Source organism: Myotis davidii, unplaced genomic scaffold (assembly GCF_000327345.1).
Source record: "Myotis davidii unplaced genomic scaffold, ASM32734v1 scaffold944, whole genome shotgun sequence".
Classification (NCBI taxonomy): domain Eukaryota; kingdom Metazoa; phylum Chordata; class Mammalia; order Chiroptera; family Vespertilionidae; genus Myotis; species Myotis davidii.
The window spans coordinates 847,573-866,138 of record NW_006296283.1 but is presented as its reverse complement, the minus strand read 5'-3'; the positions used below and the strand labels follow the sequence as shown (position 1 = coordinate 866,138).

General features: G+C 36.7%; 1 protein-coding gene across 6 annotated transcripts in view; it reads left to right on the top strand.

Annotated features, from left to right (window-relative positions):
* Positions 1–18,566, top strand: part of WNK1 (WNK lysine deficient protein kinase 1) — a 144,641-nt gene that overhangs the window by 32,196 nt on the left and 93,879 nt on the right. For all 6 annotated transcript variants that reach the window (XM_006771303.2, XM_006771301.2, XM_006771299.2 and 3 more), the window contains exon 2: positions 9,858–10,030. In XM_006771303.2, the coding sequence (XP_006771366.1) occupies positions 9,858–10,030 (173 nt within the window). The remainder of the gene's footprint in view (positions 1–9,857; positions 10,031–18,566) is intronic.

The window sequence follows — 18,566 nt, the reverse complement described above, 5'->3', positions numbered from 1 at the left end:
GAGAGAAACATCGACCAGCTGCCTCCTGCACATCCCCCACTGGGGATGTGCCTGCAACCCAGGTACATGCCCTTGACCGGAATCGAACCTGGGACCTTTCAGTGCGCAGGCCGACGCTCTATCCACTGAGCTAAACCGGTTTCGGCTGTTTTTGTTCTTTTGAAACTAGTACTATTTCAGAGTAGTTCTTAGAAGAGTCCATGGAGAAGCAAGGTACACAATGTCATTTTTTTTAAATGTCCCATTGCTCCTCCCACCCCCATAATGATATCTATTGACCTATTGAGGAAAATTGATATAGACTCTCTTCTCTGTGGGATAGATCCAGTTCCTCTCCTTAAGGGTACCAGATAGGAAGATCATAAAGAAATTTTTATTAGCAGTTTACTCTGTTGGTTTGGCCATATAACATCCATGTTAATTTTTATATTATATTTCAAAACACCTTAAAAACCTGTCAAAACATTTTGTTGTTGTTAACAGTTGAGTTTTTACATGAGAATCATTTATTTTGTTTCTATTATTTATTTCCCCAGGCCTTTAATCTCTAGTTATTCTGGAATTTTCAAAAGAAAAAAGTTACCTATAGATGAAAATGCAATATATTTAGTAGATAGACATATTTAGAAGTTCAAAAAGTAGTATGATATTAAAATTGTTATAAACTATGTAGGCCTGTGAAAGAGAGATAAGCCAGACTTAAGTAATTTTTGCAATTACTTTTTAAAAAAATACAGAATAATTCTTTAAAAATATTTTTTCTGTAAATTGTAACTGAAATCTATGTTTCATTGGAAAGCAGTGTTTTAAGTTGCTGTTCTCCCTCCCTGATGACAAGTTTTTACTTTTGTACCCCAACACCCAGCAATTTGTTTCACTTTAAAAGATAGAATAGGTAACCAGGTCTTTGCTAAGTCAGTGTGGTGTAGAAAACGATAAGAAGGGAGGACTCCAATATTGGCCTAAATATTTTAATCAAGAAATTCCAGGCACTTATCTCCACCCATATTTTGATATGTAGACTTATCCTATAAGGTCTTAATTTAGCAGTAGAACTTTGAATATTGCTAAAAATAAAGTGCTAATGACATTTAAATGTTAATAGGACTTGAGGGCCAGATATTTTTTTATGTATAGCTGTTAGCTAATTAAGTGAATATTTCAGGTTTAATTAATAAAAACCAATCTCATTGTTTCAATCACAATTTATTTGGAAGGTTTGCTTCTGGGTCTAATAAAATAAGCAATAGGACGGCATAAAATTGTTAAGAAAATAATGAAATTTAGGGGTAAAGAGAAAATGCCTCTAGGGGATATTTAAAATAAAATAACATTAAAAACAAGGAACTGAAGATGTGTAAGTTGCTCTAAGGCCATTGTACCAAATATCACCATTGTGTTTCTTACCCAAGAAGAAATTGCATCATCAAATCCAATGAGCACTGTTATTTGATGGTACTGAGATGAACAATTGTTTCAGTTGTTGCCCAGCTCCCCCCTCTAACTCGAAGCAGCCTGGAACTGTGCATGTTATGGAAGTTCATGTGACAATGATCCTTGGTTTTGTTCATTTAGCTTGTCAAAACAATTTTATGTAGGTGGAAAGAAATGAATGAAATGAATAGAGTGGGTTAGCTGCATTAGCTCTAGCTGCACTGAAGTTAATGAATGCTGCAATTGGAATAGTGTTGCAAGCCCCCAGGAATATCCAGTTTGTTAATGCTGGGGAGAACTACTAAAAACCAGTAATGGCTAATCTGTTCTAAATCTCATTTGATATCATAGTCTTCATGATAATTTGATTGACAGTTGTTAATATTTAAACAATGTGTATTCCTTTTATTTTACCTTCAGTAATTTAGTAAAGTACTTAGTCCTTTTCAATGATTCCTAGTTAATAATCAAAATATCAACAGGGCTTTTCTGAGAAGAAAATTGTTTTAAAAGCTTTACAAATTTTTAACATACATTTGTCTTCTTGTATAGTGAATAGAACATGAGCTTTAAATCAAACCTTCATTTAATTTTTGGTTCTGCTTTTTGTTGTTGTTGTTGTTAATTTAAATTCTTTATTGTTTAAAGTATTACATGAGTCTCCTTTTTCCCCCATTGACCTCTCCCTGGCCGCTCCCAACCCCCAGCACATGCCCTCACCCTTGATTCTGCTTTTCATGTAACTTTGAGGGAGATACTAATTTTTTTTTGTCTGTTCCTATGTCAAAAGAAAGTAATATTTCCACTCTCACGGGTTTTTTTTTTTGAGAATTAATGAGAACAGAAGTAAAACAGCCAGCTAATAAATGGTAAACACTTGGCAAATTTTTTAAAACTCCAGTTGTTCTAAATGGTTTGGGTGCTTATGTTAATTTTCATCTATTTTACTATTATCTTAAAAATTTTGGGGTGTTAAAATAATGTACTTCTCTGAGATGTTGACAAGTTATTGAAAGAAGCACCAAATTATTTGTGTTATTGTCCCCATTTAGTTGATAATCCGTACTCATCTAACTATATTTTTTCCCTTTAAAAATATTTTTAATAAAGATTTAAGCAAGTTTCTCAGACCCCTTAAAATCATAAATAATTTCAAGGAGGATAAAAATCTATGATATATAAAATAGTTTCTATTTACAGTAGAGATGGCTTCTATCCAAAATTAGATAAAAGTTCATCTCACTTCGATAGAGTTTTAAAATTGCTATTTAGTGTATTCTCAAGAAAAAATGGTTGTAGATTTTTGGTGAGGAAGAAGTCCCTGTTTATTTTTCCTCTTTATACTTTGCTATACGTAAGTAGTTGGCATCACTTTTACAATGGTAGTTAACAGCTTTGACTTTTGCAAATTGGTCATTGTGTTTGCCTTGTGTTAGATTTACCAACAGTCAGAGACCAAATTTCAATTCTCACCTTTCTTTTAATTTCTTTTGTCCCTGGGGGAATGCTAACTGCTTGTTAAATACATACATAAACTCTTTTTTATTTGGAAAACACATTCATAGATTCATTCAACACATGGTTATTGAACAGGTCCTTATACTAGATGCTAAAGATGGAACACTGAAAAGCATTCATCACTGCTTTTAGAATAAGTTTCAATATAATATTTTTTGTGACTAGAGACCTGGTGCATGAATTCATGCACCAGTGGGGTTCCTCAGCCTGGCCTGTGGGATCGACGCGAAACCGGCTCTCCGACATCCCCCCGAGGGGTCCCAGATTGCAAGATGGTGCAGGCCAGACCAAAGGGACCCCACTGGTGCATCATTGGGGCCGGGGAGGGATACGGGAGGTTGGCCAGCTGGGAAGGAACCACAGGAGGGCTCCAGGGTGTGTCCTGCCTGTCTCGCTCAGTCCTGATCAGTTGGACCCCAGCAGCAAGCTAACCTACTGGTCAGAGCGTTTGCCCCTTGATGGTCAGTGCACATCATAGCGACTGGTCAAGTGGTCAACTATCTGCCCCCTGGTGGTCAGTGCACGTCATAGTGAGTGGTTGAACAGCCTTAGCATATCATTAGTATATTACTCTGATTGGTTGAACGGCCAACTGGGTGACTGGACACTTATATTAGGCTCTTATTATATAGGATTAAATGCTATAAAAGAGGTATATGCATTGTTTATAAAAACATATATTAGTGTGGAAGGGGGATGATTTAACCTACATTGAGGGGCAGTCAGGGAAGGTGTTCCTGAGGAAATGAATTGATCCTTGAATGATGACTGGGCATTAACTAGGCAACTAAAGATGGACAGAGGGGCATCCCAGATTGAAGGAACAGTATGTTTAAAGGGCATGAGTTGAAAGAAGTGTGGCATGTTTCAGAATGGAAAAGATCAGAGCGACGAGATTAGGCTAGAAGAGTGGGCAAAACCATATAATGTGGGATCACGTATGTCACAGTGATTTTCACCTTTATCCTAAAGGCTGTAGAAAGCTATTTATTAAAGAGTTTTAAACAGAGTTATGGTATACATGATTTCATTGAATCTAAAATTCCTCTAATAGTATGACATTCTAATTTTAGAGAAGTTAAAAATAGGAAAAGTTGTATTTCTAAGAATTAGTTGGCATACCTTAGAATTGATTAAAATGATATAAAATATTCTGGCTGTATATGGACAAAGTGGAAAATATACTGTACAGGGAAAGATTAGATTTTTGGAAACGACTTAGTAGGTTATTGCAGGATTCTAGAAGAGATAATGATGGCTTGAAATAGGATAGTGGTAATAGAGAAAGACATAAATAAATTACTTCAAGTAAGTTTTCATCAGAGAATTTACAAGGCTTGTGCACTTTAGAACATTGTTAAAAATTTGGAATTGTAGATATCTTTTAGTATATTTTAAATTATAATTAAAATTTAAGTAACTATAGAATGGTTTATGCTACAGTGTTAGTTCACATCTAGTGACTGTTTCTTTCTAAGGTTACATATAGCAGTTGAGAGAAAACATTTACAATTGAAGGTTTGTAGGTCTTTTAAACTATATAAGGGATTGTGTAAAGGCCCTAAACAGAATATTATTCAGACTTAAAATTTTGTTAACTTTCTGTTTGTACAACAGTGGATATGTGTATTTACATAATTTATTTAAGCTGCTCCGTTAAGAACCATACTCTACCTTATTCTGTATAATATATATTCAAAGATTCAGCTACAGTGATCTGATATTTTTTCCAGCAGTTAGTTCTAAACTATGAGTGAAAACACACATTTAAATAGCTAAATTTAAATTTTCTAGCTCACTGTTACTAATGTTTTGAGTCTTCACTCTTCCAATCTGCATCCTATATTCCCAGGTTTACCTTTAGCAAAAGGTCTTAAGCATTTCAAATATTATATGACAAGAACTATGGATACTTTTATACCCAGGATTTCACTTAATCCTTGGATTAGCCTGCTGATAGTGGTTCTTTCCTTACATGGCTAACTCTAGTTAATACATACTTGTGAACAAAGAATTGAGTGTTTTATGATATGCTCTCAAAGTACCCAATGCTTTTCTCTTCATCATACTTAATAAAATTAATGCCTCTGCCTCTTAACACTGTAAGGTCTAGGATACCAGAAATCTTGTCTCTGATGCTCACCATATCCTGTTGCCTGACATAGAGTACCCAAATATTATTTACAATTTAAGCAAACATTTATGAAAGTGTACAAAAATTGCTAAAACTACAGTGAATGTTGCATGCTATATAAGAATTCTTACCAAGACAATCAGATAGGTAGACTGTATATTAAGTTATAAGAATTAAATATCACTTAACGATATGTGGAATATACTTCATTTGATTTAAAATAAGTTTTCTTTTAAAAAAATATATATTTTTATTGATTTCAGAAAGGATGGGAGAGGGAGAGAGAGATGGAAACATCGATGATGAGAGAGAATCATTTATCACCTACCTCCTGCACACCCCCTTCTGGGGATTGGCCCACAACCCAGGCATGTGCCCATGACCAGAAACCAACCCAGAACCCTTCAATCTGCAAGCTGATGCTCTATCCACTGAGCCAAACCAGCTACAGCTAAAATAAGTCTTCTTGGTAGGGTCAGTAATAGATAAGAGAATCAACAATAGATCTAGATTTTTCTTTTTTCTATATAAATTTCCCCTAAATGAGGAACATTTAAGAATGTGTAGTGAGCCCTGACCGGTTTGACTCAGTGGATAGAGCGTTGGCCTGTGGACTGAAGGGTCCCAGGTTTGATTCTGGCCAAGGGCATATACCGGGTTGTGGGCCTGATCCCCAGTAGGGGCATGCAGGAGGCAGCCAATCAATGATTCTCTCTCATCATTGATGTTTCTCTCTCTCCCTCTCCCTTCCTCTCTGAAATCAATAAAAAAATACATTTTTTGTAAAAAAGAATGTATAGTGAATGAGATTTAAAAAAAAAACATCTTGGGAAACCCTATTGTCAGTAAAGGGAAAAGCAAACAAGCTGAAAACTTCTTATTGTAAAACATGAGATATTTTGAAAATTTTGATGAACAGAACAACAAAAACCTATTACCTTCAGTGCATAGCTGAGTTTGTTACAATGTAAGGGTAATTTCCAAGGTCTGAAAACTAAGAAGAAATGTAAAATCAGAGCAAGAAAAGTGTGAATTGACACTAGGACTTTTTTCGGACAGTTGCCAATCTGTTAACTAAGGGGCATAGTTGTACTGTCTATCTGAGGATAGATGAAATCTCAAGGCCAAGCAGTTATTGGAATTGAGATCCAATAAAGTTGTTCTTTGAAGAGGAAAATGAAATGAAATGAAAAACAGACTAGAGATTGTGAGATACACTCGCAACTGAGGAGATTCCAACAAACATCACAATTTGAAATAACCACATAAAGAAAAAAACCAACAGAAGTGAATATCAGCAGCCAAAACAATAGCAAAATTAGATCCCCAGTGGGGGATCTAATTAGATCAGATAAAAGTGGCAGTGAATTGAGTCTGTAAAGTAAGTTATATTACCAGGAAAAGGACTAGAAACTAACTAAAACAACAAAAATCAAGATGGGGAGAACCAAGATGGCGGCATAGGTTAACGCCGGAGTTTGCCGCCTCGAACAACCACTTCAAAAGTGAAACTAAAAGACGGAAGGGACATCACCCAGACCCACAGGAACGCTGGCTGAGTGGAAGTCCTACAACTAGGAGGAAAGAGTGAAAAAAACCAACAGAAGTGAATATCAGCAGCCAAAACAATAGCAAAATTAGATCCCCAGTGGGGGATCTAATTAGATCAGATAAAAGTGGCAGTGAATTGAGTCTGTAAAGTAAGTTATATTACCAGGAAAAGGACTAGAAACTAACTAAAACAACAAAAATCAAGATGGTGTTGGAAGAAGTAGTGAATGATTGATTTGATAAAGACCCAAATAGAGCTTCAAGGAATGAAAATGCATTGTGATTAAAACTAAATGCTCCCTCCTGCCGGCCTGCTTGCTCCCAACTGCCCACCCCCGTCGGCCTGATCACCCCAACTGCCCTCCCCTCTTGGCCTGATCACCCTTAACCACCTCTGCCTCGGCCCCGCCACCATGGCTTTGTCCAGAAGGTCTCCTGGTCTAATTAGCATATTACCCTTTTATTAATATAGATACATTGGATTATAATGAAAACTAATATTGAATATTTATCAAAATTTTAAATTTGTGATATATTATACATTATTATATATGTAATATATAATAATGAAGCCTGAAAGTCTAATAGCTATCATAATTTAAAAATAATGATTTGTGTAAATGCTATTTTGAGATAATCTGCATCTACTGTTAGGTGATATGAAAATAATCTAGGTCTGTTGGTGACAAAAATCACAATTACTATTATGCTATTAGGTGTACACATTAATAATTCAAGGAGATATTAAATTTCAATTCATGGTAAATGAAAAATATTTGTTTGTTTTCACACATATTCACAAATCTTCCTTAAAGGGTTTTGTGGACCCTAAGTTTAAGAATTGAGTGTTCTGCCTTGGCCAGGTAGTTCAGTTGGTTAGAGTTTCATCCTGATAATGCTAAGATTGCAGATCCAATCCCTGATCAGAGCATTTAAAAGAGTCAACCAGTGAATGTATAAATAAGTGGAACAATAAATCAATGTTTCTCTCCCTCTTTCTCTTTCTCTCCCTTCCTCTCTCTCTAAAATCAATTAAAAAATAAAAAAGAACACGTGTCCTATTAATACCCTTAAATGTATGTCCAAGATTAACATTACAACACTATTATTACAGTATTAGAACAGCCCAGCCTGCACCCTCTCCAATCCAGGACAACCATCATAATCCAGGACCGCTGGCTCCTAACTGATCACCTGCCTACCTGCCTGATTGCCCCTTACCACCTCTGCCTGCTGACCTGATCGCCCCAAACTGCCCCTCGTGCTGGCCTGATCACCCCCAACTGCCCCCTCTACCAACATGGTCGCCCCCACTGCCCCCCTACCAGCCTGGTCACCCCTCACTGCTGGCCTGGTTGCTCCACACACCCTGCTGCTCAGTTGTTTGGTCGTCCCTCACTAACCCCCCTGCCGTCCTGGTCACCCCACACAGCCTGCTGTTCGGTCATTTGGTCGCCCCCTCACTGCCCCCCACCGGCCTTTTCGTCCCACTCAGCCTGTTCGGTCGTCCGTTCGGTTGTTTCGGATGTGATGGCCCCTGGCTCTTTATATATATAGATAGTAGTAACAAAAAATGGGGAATAACTTAAAGATTCATTAATAGGAGATTTTATAAATTGTACTGCTCGCCTGCCTGCCTAATTGCCCCTAACTGGCTCCCCTGCCAGCCTTATCACCCCTAACCACCTCAGCCTGCTGACCTGATTGCCCCTGACTACCCCCCCAACCTGGTCACCCCAGCTATAGATAGTAGTAACAAAAAATGGGGAATAACTTAAAGATTCATTAATAGGAGATTTTATAAATTGTAATACAGGATGTGGCAAAAGTAGGTTTACAGTTGTGAGTACAGAAAACAGTTTATTCTTGTATTATTATTAATTATTGTATTAATTTTCATATTAACAACTGTAAACTTACTTTTGCCCCATCCTGTATAGTCAGACAAAGGATAACTGTAAAGCAGTGATAATGAATGGAGACAAGTTATAATAATAAGGTAGATATCTTGTCATATCTCCTTATATGCCATCAAAGATTATCTCAATATTGAGTGAAAAAGAAGCAAACTTCCAAAAACATACTGTATATCATCATTTTATGAAATTTTAACATTTCATATAAAGTGTAAAAACGCAGCCCTAGCCAGTTTGGCTCAGTGGATAGAGCGTCAACCTATGGACTGAAGGGTCATGGGTTCAATTCCGGTCAAGGGCATATACCTGGGTTTCGGGCTCAGTCCCCAGTTAAGGGCATGCAGGAGGCAGCCGATCAATGATTCTCTCTTATTATTGATGTTCTCTCTCTCCCTCTCCCTTCCTCTCTGAAATCAATAAAAATATATTTTTAAAAAATAAAGTCTAAAAACGCATATAGGAATGGTATGTTCAAATTCAGGGTAGTGGTTATTCAAGGGTAAGGAATTGTGATGGGAAGGGCAACCTAATTGCACAGAGGGCTTTAAATTATGTTTGTGATGTTTAATTATTTAACTGTATGATGGACTCATTACTTTATTGTATACTTAAAATATTTTGTTAAAATATGTATTACTTGTTTTGACAGAATATTAATGTGAGAAAGATAGTTTCAATTTAAATTTGCAGGACAATTAAGAGTTTGTGTATATATAGGACCTTGTTAAGGGAAAACAACGAATTAAGTGCTTTTCCCCAGTTTATCTCAGACAGGAATTAACCTGTGAAGTGCCAGATGCTTTAAATATGTGATAAAAGTATACCTAGTAAATTATTTAATTCTTACAACAGTCCTGTGAGTTGAAGGTATATATGCATAAAGGGAATTCTAACCAAAGCAAAGACAGAACTAGGATTTATATTTAGATCTTTCTACCTCTAAAGCCCATACTTGTTTCCTGTTGTTAAATTGCACATTTCTAGCAATAGATGACTTATTTTAGAAGTAGTAAGTTAACTCACATACAAAATGAGACTGTATTTGAGGCATATTTAATAATACTGATACTAAAATAATCTTAAGTATGACTTTATAATCCAAAGTTTTCTTAAACATACTTTAGCCTGTTTCCACACTCATATGCTAGACTGATGAAAGTATTAGTTATTAGTAAACTTGTTATAGTGTTCCTATTTTAACACTGTTGATCATTATAACTTAGTACATGTTTACCATCTAAATTTAACTGTAATTTGGTGTTTTATTATTTTAAACTACATTCTGTTTTCGTTTTTGATTGTAGGATCGAAAGTTAACAAAGTCTGAGAGACAGAGATTTAAAGAAGAGGCTGAAATGTTAAAGGGTCTTCAGCATCCCAATATTGTTCGATTCTATGATTCCTGGGAATCCACAGTAAAAGGAAAGAAGTGCATTGTTTTGGTGACAGAACTTATGACATCTGGAACACTTAAAACGTAAGTCCATCAATATAAAAGCTGACCAAGAACTATGAGAAAACTTGAGTTTTCTTATTTTAGGCCTTATCAGTCCTACTTTTGTTGCCTTAGGAGGGAACTGTCCCTTCAACTGTTAGTACATTAGCACATTTTTCTGCCCACAGAGTCTTCTGATGTATAAAGTGATTTAATAATTATTTATTGGTAAGTATTAAAATGAGATGTTATTGCCCAGCCAGCATGGCTCGGTGGTTGAGCGTTGACCCAAGGAGGTCATGGCACACGCCCGGGTTGCGGGCTCAGTCCCCAGTGTGGGGTATGTAGGAGGCAGCCAGTCGGTGATTCTCTCTCATCATTGATGCTTCTGTCTCTCCTTCTCCCTTCTCCCTTCTTCTCTAAAATCAATAAAACTATATATATATACACATATGTATGTATGTGTATATATATATATATATTTTTAAGAGATGTTATTGCAGAATAAACGCAGTTATTTTAAGTCATTGTACTTGGTGTTTCTAAAATTTGAGTGGCTAAGGGATCAGAAATCAAGTGATGATAAGGGAGCCCTCTAGTGGTTAAAATGAAGTTGAAATTTACTGAGAAGCTCTACCCATTATTTTATTAAGCAGTATTAGGCAGTTTTTGTTGCACCTATGAAACTATTGTATCAAATGCACACTGTATTTTGAACATTATCACTACATAATTTCATTTCCCATAGCATCAGAAATTGAAAAGCCAAAACAGGTAGTCCTATTATTTCTTTCAGGAATATAGATAGGTCAAATGCAGAAATTCCCTGTTGCCTATTATAAAGAGTTTTAAGGTAAGAGTTGGAGTATGCCTCTGGAATCTCAGGTCTCTTTTTGTACTCAGTATCTATTTGTACTTAGAGAGGAAATTAGTATAAATTATGTGGTGTAAATTTTTTATTGTGAAGGAATTGGATTTTAAAAAATTGTCTCTCTAGTGTATATTGATTATTTATTACTTTCTTTAATTAATACTACTGAGCTCATTAATCCAAGATCTTAGAAGCATAAGTCTTATATCTCCTGGATGTAGTCATTTGAGTGTGCTCTTGGATGCTTAAGACCAACATGTTGAAAAGCCAACAAAATTTCCCCCCACTGCAAATTCTATTTTCTACTCAACCTCTGTAATATTTTTTTTTAAATATATTTTATTGATTTTTTACAAAAAGGAAGGGAGAGAGATAGAGAGTTAGAAACATCGATGAGAGAGGAACATCGATCAGCTGCCTCCTGCACATCTCCTACTGGGGATGTGCCCGCAACCCAGGTACATGCCCTTGACCGGAATCGAACCTGGGACCTTTCAGTCCCCTCTATCCACTGAGCCAAACCGGTTTCGGCAACCTCTGTAATATTTATGGCAACACCCTTATGCTAGTCATCCAGGCTTCTTGGTATACATATGTCTGTTTCTACTACACTGTGGTCCCTAGCACTATGCCTGTAACTTGTTAAGTAGTTGAGTGAATTAAGGAGAATTGTGTGATAGTAGTTTTGTGTATATCTGCATCTTGAGACTCTTTTCACTGTTTTGTATACTTAGTGGATTGTCAATAGACTTATCAGGTACACCCTACAACAGTTTACTTGTTTTAAAAACTGTAATAAGGGGCTTTGGGTAACATAGTGGGCTAAGTCCCTGTTGGATGGCTTCCCCCGTACCAACAAACTAAAGTGTAGAATGTCATTAAAGCTTTTTCAATAAGCATCCAAGCTTCAGATTTAAAAAAAAAAAAGGAGATAAAAAGCGAAGGAGAAGTAACTCAAGGCCAGAACAGGAGCTGATACACTGGAATTCTATGGGAATTTCATACCATTTATGGGATTTGAGGATTGGATACTAGAATTTTAATGTCCATGCTAGGACTAAGCCTTAGAACTCAGTAGAAAGGAAAAACTGGAACTTAGCTTCTGTCAGAAGACTGAATTACCTATTTAAGAGAGAACTCTGCATCCCAATGAGTGAAAATTATAAGGAATTTTGCCCATCTGCCCAGGACTTTGGATGGGAAGAAAGTTCCTATGAAAAACAGAAATCTCAGCCTACATAATATATAATATAAATTTGTACTACCCACTTGGTGCAGGAATCCCAAGATTAGGAATAAACTTCATAATTATTTCAGAGTCTAATGACAACTCCCAGAACATTTTTGTACTTCATTGATCATATGGACAAAACAGTCTCTAATGAAGGTGACTTCATAATTAAATTACTAGCCAGTAAAGATGATCAGATACAACTGGAAAATAGCACCACAGGAATTAAAGATACTATAGACAACTCTGAAAGTGATTTAAAATAAATGTGTAATTATTTAAAAATTTCAGTAAAGATATATGTAAATATATAAAGTATATACAAGCATATAAAATAATAAAAGAAAGAATAGAAACCATTATGAAGAAATACAACTTTGTCAAAAAAAGTTCAGATACAATTAGAAAAAATCCAAAGAACTAGAAATAAGAATAAATCATTAAAATTTTAATGGTTAGGTTCAACAGCAGACTAGATTGAATAGACAAGAATAAATATGAAAGTGCATGCTTTGGCAGCACATATACTAAAATTGAAACGATACAGAGAAGATTAGCATGACCTCTGTGCAAGGATGACACGCAATTTGTGAAGTGTTCTATATTTTTTCTCGGCAGGAAGGCCGGAGTGGATGGTGGGTGGGAAGAGATGAACCAAAGAACTTGTATGCATATATGCATAACCCATGGACACAGTAATAACGTGGTAAAGGCCTGGGGTGGGAGGTGGAGGATGGGGATGGGCTAGAACGTGTCAATAGGGAAGAAAGGGGACATATGTAATACTTTCAATAATATTTCATATATATACTAGACGCCTGGTGCATGGATTTGTGCACTGGTGGAGTCCCTCAGCCTGGCCTGTGCCTTCTCACAATCCAGGACCCCTTGGAGGATGTTGGATGCCCAGTGCATAGATTTGGCCCAATCTCCACAGACCAGGCCGAGGGACCCACCTCTAGTATGCATATAAGATCTTTGGTTAATTTCTTCCCCTCCTCCCCACACCTCCCCTTCCCGCTGAGATTCATCAGTCTGTTCCATGTTTCCACTCCCGCGTTGAGCGTCTGCCCCCTGGTGGTCAGTACTGGTTGAACAGTCACTTAGGCTTTATTTATATAGATGTATGTACATACATCTATATATACACACACATATACATATATATATTACATAGAAAAAATTCTTGAAGTTTGCTAAAAGAAAAGTAAATATTAACAAATCAGAAAAAGGTGGAAGATACGAGAAAAGATGAGAAATAGAGTGAGAATTAGATTTAATTTTACTCTATAATGAAAAAAAATAAAAAACATGAGGAAAGACAATATTTGAGAACAGGATGGCTCAGATTGAGAATGTGTATATAGTCCAAAACAAATAGATTTAAAGCAAATCTATATTCCTACTGTAAGAATACAGAACAATAAAGAACATTGGTAGTTTTTGGAAAGGCAAATGGAGTAAAAGGGATGGGATGTATTTCCAAAATACATGTATTTTGGATCCTTTGAGTTTCTATCTTTGTTCCACATATATAAATACTTAAATCAAAATAAATACCCATGCCTGAAAAATAAGATGGGAATATATGATTAGAAAATTTTGTTTAAGTGATGCAAATAAAGTTAGGTTTTTTAAAATTGAAGTGAAATTACTAACATAAAATCAACCTTTTTTAAGTGTACAATTCAGTGGCATTTAGTACATTTGCATTGTTTTGTGGCCACCACATCTAATAAGTTCCCAAACATTTCATCACCATCAAAAGAGCACCTGGTACCCATTAAGTAATTACTCCCATTCCTCTTCCTACACAGTATAATTTGGTCATGAGAAGTTGCTTCTCTTGGTAATTTCAAGATTCTCTCTGTATCTTTGGCTTTCAGCAGTTTGAATGCAATATGTCTCATGTGGATCTCTTGGATTTTATTGAGCTTCCTGTCTGTGTAAATTCATGTCTTTTATCAAATTTGGAAAGTTCTTGGCCATTATTTTATACAGTATTCATTCTCTTCCTTTTCTCTCTTATTTGGGACTCCCATTTTGTATATGTTGATCCACTTGGTATCTCACAGGTCTCTTATCTCTTAAGCTCTGTGGATTTTTTTCTTTATTCTTTTTTTCTTTCTGCTCATCAGACTGGATAATTTCAATCAACTTACTTTGATTTGCAGTTTCTATCTTCTGCCTGCTCAAATCTGCTGTTGAACTCAGTGAATTTTTCATTTCAGTTATTGTGTTTTAGCTCCAGAATTTGTTTGGTTTCTTTTTATAATTTCTGCCTCTTTATTGATATTCTCTTTTTGTTGAACTAAAATATCCTACACTTGCCCTGGCCAGGTGTCTCAGTTGGTTGGACCATCATTCCAGACACCAACAAGTTGCAGGTTAGGTCCCCGGTTGGGGCGCTTTTAGAAGACAACTGACTCTCTTTCTCTCCCAGAGAGTGAGGAATCCTTGGGTGAAAATTAAAAAATAAAAATAATAAAATTTCCTACTCAAATATTTGGCAGCAATTGTTCTTAGCATTTAGTCTTCCAATTCTGTGGGATAAGTACCATAATTTTTTATCCCACATTTAACCATAAGTTGGTTATCAGTTTATATGAACTATTTCAGCACTTAAAAGCTGATTAGGAGCTATGGTTATGAGGCTGGAACTTTTCAACTATTAGGCTTTTCTTCAGTGTGATTGGGCATGAGCAAACTGTAATTAAGGACTCAAAAATGTATCAGGAAGATCATCATTTATCTATCAATTAATTATTATGTCTTTTCTGCACTGATCATGCCTGATTGTCATATTTCTTATTTGGTTGTGGTGGTTTTAATAATGTTCCTAATTTTATATAAAAATAATAATAAAATTTTTAATGATTTTTGATATTTTTTTAATGAGGCATAGTTGATATACAACATTAAATTAGTTTCAGGTGTAAAATACAATGATTCACAATTTGTATATATTGCAAAATGATCACCACAGTATCCAGTTAACATCTGTCACCATACATAAGACAATTTTTTTCTTACGATGAAGACTTTTAATATCACTCTTAGCAACTTTCAAATAAGCAGTATAGCATGATTAACTATATTGTATATTATATCCCCATGACTTATTTATTTTATAACTGGAAGTTCATACCTTTACTGCTTTCATCCTTTTTGCCCACTACCACCTGTGCCTCTGGCAATCACCAATTTGTTCTTTATATCTATGATCTTGGTTTTTTGTTGTTTGTTTTTTTCTCTGTCTCACTTATTTCACTTAGTGTAATGTTGTCAGGGTTCATTCATATTGTCGCAAATGGCAAAATTTCATTCTTTTTTTATGGCTGAATAATAGTTACTGTAATTTTTATTATAATAGCTATTGAGAACACAATATCACTTCCTACTGGCTAGGGTAGTCTCGGAATGTCTTTGTCAAACTAATAGGATTAAAATTAGGCTTTAAAGAAGCGGTTCTCAACCTGTGGCTCGCGACCCCTTTGGCAGTCGGACAACCCTTTCACAGGGGTCGCCTAAGACCATCAGAAAACACATATATAATTACATATTGTTTTTGTTATTAATCACTATGCTTTAATTATGTTCAATTTGTAACATGAAATGGGGGGTCACCACAACAGTATTAAAGGGTCACGGCATTAGGAAGGTTGAGAACCACTGCTTTAAAGGATAGATAGCTCTTCTGTTTAAAAAAAAAAGAAAAGCTGCCCTAGCTGGTTTGGCTAAATGGATAGAGCGTTGGCTTGCAGACTGAGGGGTCCCAGGTTCAGTTCTGGCCAAGGGCACATGCCTGGGTTGTGGGCTCGATCCCCAGTAGGGGGGGTGCAGGAAGCAGCCAATCAGTGATTCTCTCTCCTCATTGATGTTTCTATCTCTCCCTCTCCCTTCCTCTCTAAAATCAATAAAATGTATATATTTTTTAAAAAGGTGCTTTGGGAATTGTATAAAAATAAAATAAAAGATTAACTATAGGTTAACTCTTTTGGTTAAAAACAGAAAGTTTATAAAGAGGAATAATGACAAAAAAAGGCTCCAGTAGATACGTTAAAGATAAAATGTAGAGAGTTTTGAATGTAGGGCAAAAGATTAGCATCTGATTTAATTTAAGGATAATAGGAAACCACGGAATGTATTATGACCTAGCAGAGATACAGTGCTTTGAATAATTCAGAAAACAATTGAGCACCTACTATGTGCCAAGGACTAATGGTAGTAAATATATAAAAGATTAGAGATAGAGTAACCAGTCAAGCAATAGCAATAGCATAAGCTTAAGAGTTCACTTACCTTCTCTCTTGAAATTAGCTGTGTAACCTTGGGGTCACAATCCTCATCAATAAAAATAAACTTAACATTATCTACCAAAAGTGGAGGTGACTTTCATTATTAGCATTGCCTGAAATGTATGCCAGATCAATTGTTTTAAAATCCAGTGTGTTTAAAAGTGAAATTCCTGAAAATTATAAACTTTCTGTTTATCAAAATATGTTATCAACAGAGTAAAAAGCAAATCACAGAATGGCAGAAAGTATTTCCAAAGCATGTAACTCAAAAGGGATTAATTTCTAGAATATATAGAGAACTCTCTAAACTTAATAACATAAAAACAAACGATTCAATAATGGGCAAAGGACTTAAGTAGACATTTCTCCAAAGAAGATATACAAATAGCCAACAAGTAGTACATGAAGTGATGTTCCATGCCCCTAGTTATTAGGGAAACACAAATCAAAACCACAATGAAATACCACCTCACACCTGTTAGAATGGCTATTATAAAAAAGACAAGAAAAAACAAGTTTTGGCAACAATGTGAAGAAAAAAGAACCTTTGTGCACTGTTTTTGGGAATGTATGTTGGTGTAGCCACTATGGAATACAGTATGGAGGTTCCTCAAAAATTTACAACCACCATATGATCCAGCAATTCTACTTCTAGTATTTATCCAAATGAAGTGAAAGCAATAACTTGAAAAGACATATGTTAGCCCCATGTTCATTGTAGCATTATTTTTAGTTGCCAACACATGAAAGCAACCTAAGTGTCCAGTGAATGGATAAATACTATTCATCCATAAAAATAAGTAAATCTTGCCATTTGTTTTCAGCAACATAGATGGATCTTGTTGGCATTATGCTAAGTGAAACAGAGAAAGACAAATATAGTATGATCTCACTTATGTGTGGAATCTAGAAAACAGCCAAGCCAAACAAACAAGAAAGTCCAAACCACCAACAACAAAATCATACTTACAGAGAACAGATTGTTGGTTGCTGGGTTGTTGGGAGCATGGGGTAGAGATGAGTGACACTGGTAAAAAGATACAAACAGCCAGTTATAAAATAAATAAATCTTGCCTGGCTGGCTTGGCTCAGAGGTTGAGTGTCAGCCTATGAACCAGGAGGTCCCGGTTTGATTCCTGGTCAGGGTACATGCCTGGGTTGTGGGTGTGTTAATTCCCAGTGGGGGACATGCAGGAGACAGCCAATCAATGATTCTCTCTCATCACTGATGTTTCTATCCCTCCCTTTTCCTTCCTCTCTGAAATCAATAAAAATATTAAAAATAATAAATAATCCTGGGGAATTCATATATAGCTTGGTGACTGTCCTGTATAATAAAACCCTAATATGCAAATCGACCAACTGGCAGAACGACCAGTTGCTATGATGAGCACTGACCATCGGGGAAGATGCGCAATGCAGGAGCTGCCCCCAACTGGCATCTGGCTCACATCTGTCCCGGATTGTGAGAGGACCAGCCCCCCCCACCCCCCGCCCCACACACACACACACACACACAGAAACTCTCACTCCCACGCACGCATTTCGTGCATTGGGCCTCTAGTCCTATATAATAAAATCCTAATATGCAACTCAACCGAATCGCAGAACTATTTGTTGCTATGATGTGCACTGACCACCAGGGGCCAGATGCTCAACGCAGGAGCTGCCCCCTGGTGGCCAGTGCACTCCCACGGGGGATCCCCGTTCATCCAGAAGCCGGGATCGAGCTGGCGAGCACAATGTTAGTGGTGGGAGCCTCTTCTGCCTCCGCTGCAGGTGGGCGGTAAGGAGTGAGGGGTCCCAGACTGTGAGAGCCCCGGACTGCGAAAGGGGTATTTGACTACCAGGGTATCGGGCCTAAGCCAGGAGGTGTACATCCCCCAAGGGGTCCCAGACTGCAAGAGGGTGCAGGCCGAGCTGAGGGCCCCCGGCCCCGAATTTCATGCACCAGGCCTCTAGTCCTATATAATAAAAGAGAAACATGTAAATTAACCATCCCTCCGCTACGCTCACCAGCCAATCAGACGTGAGCATGCAAATTAACCGACAAAGATGGGTTACTTTGCACATGCAGGCGCCGGGCAGAGAGCAGAGCGGGAGAGCTGGCAGAGAGTGGAGCGGCTTGGGGGACTTGGCTCCCCAAGTCGCCAGACGGAGAGCAGAGAGGGAGAGCCG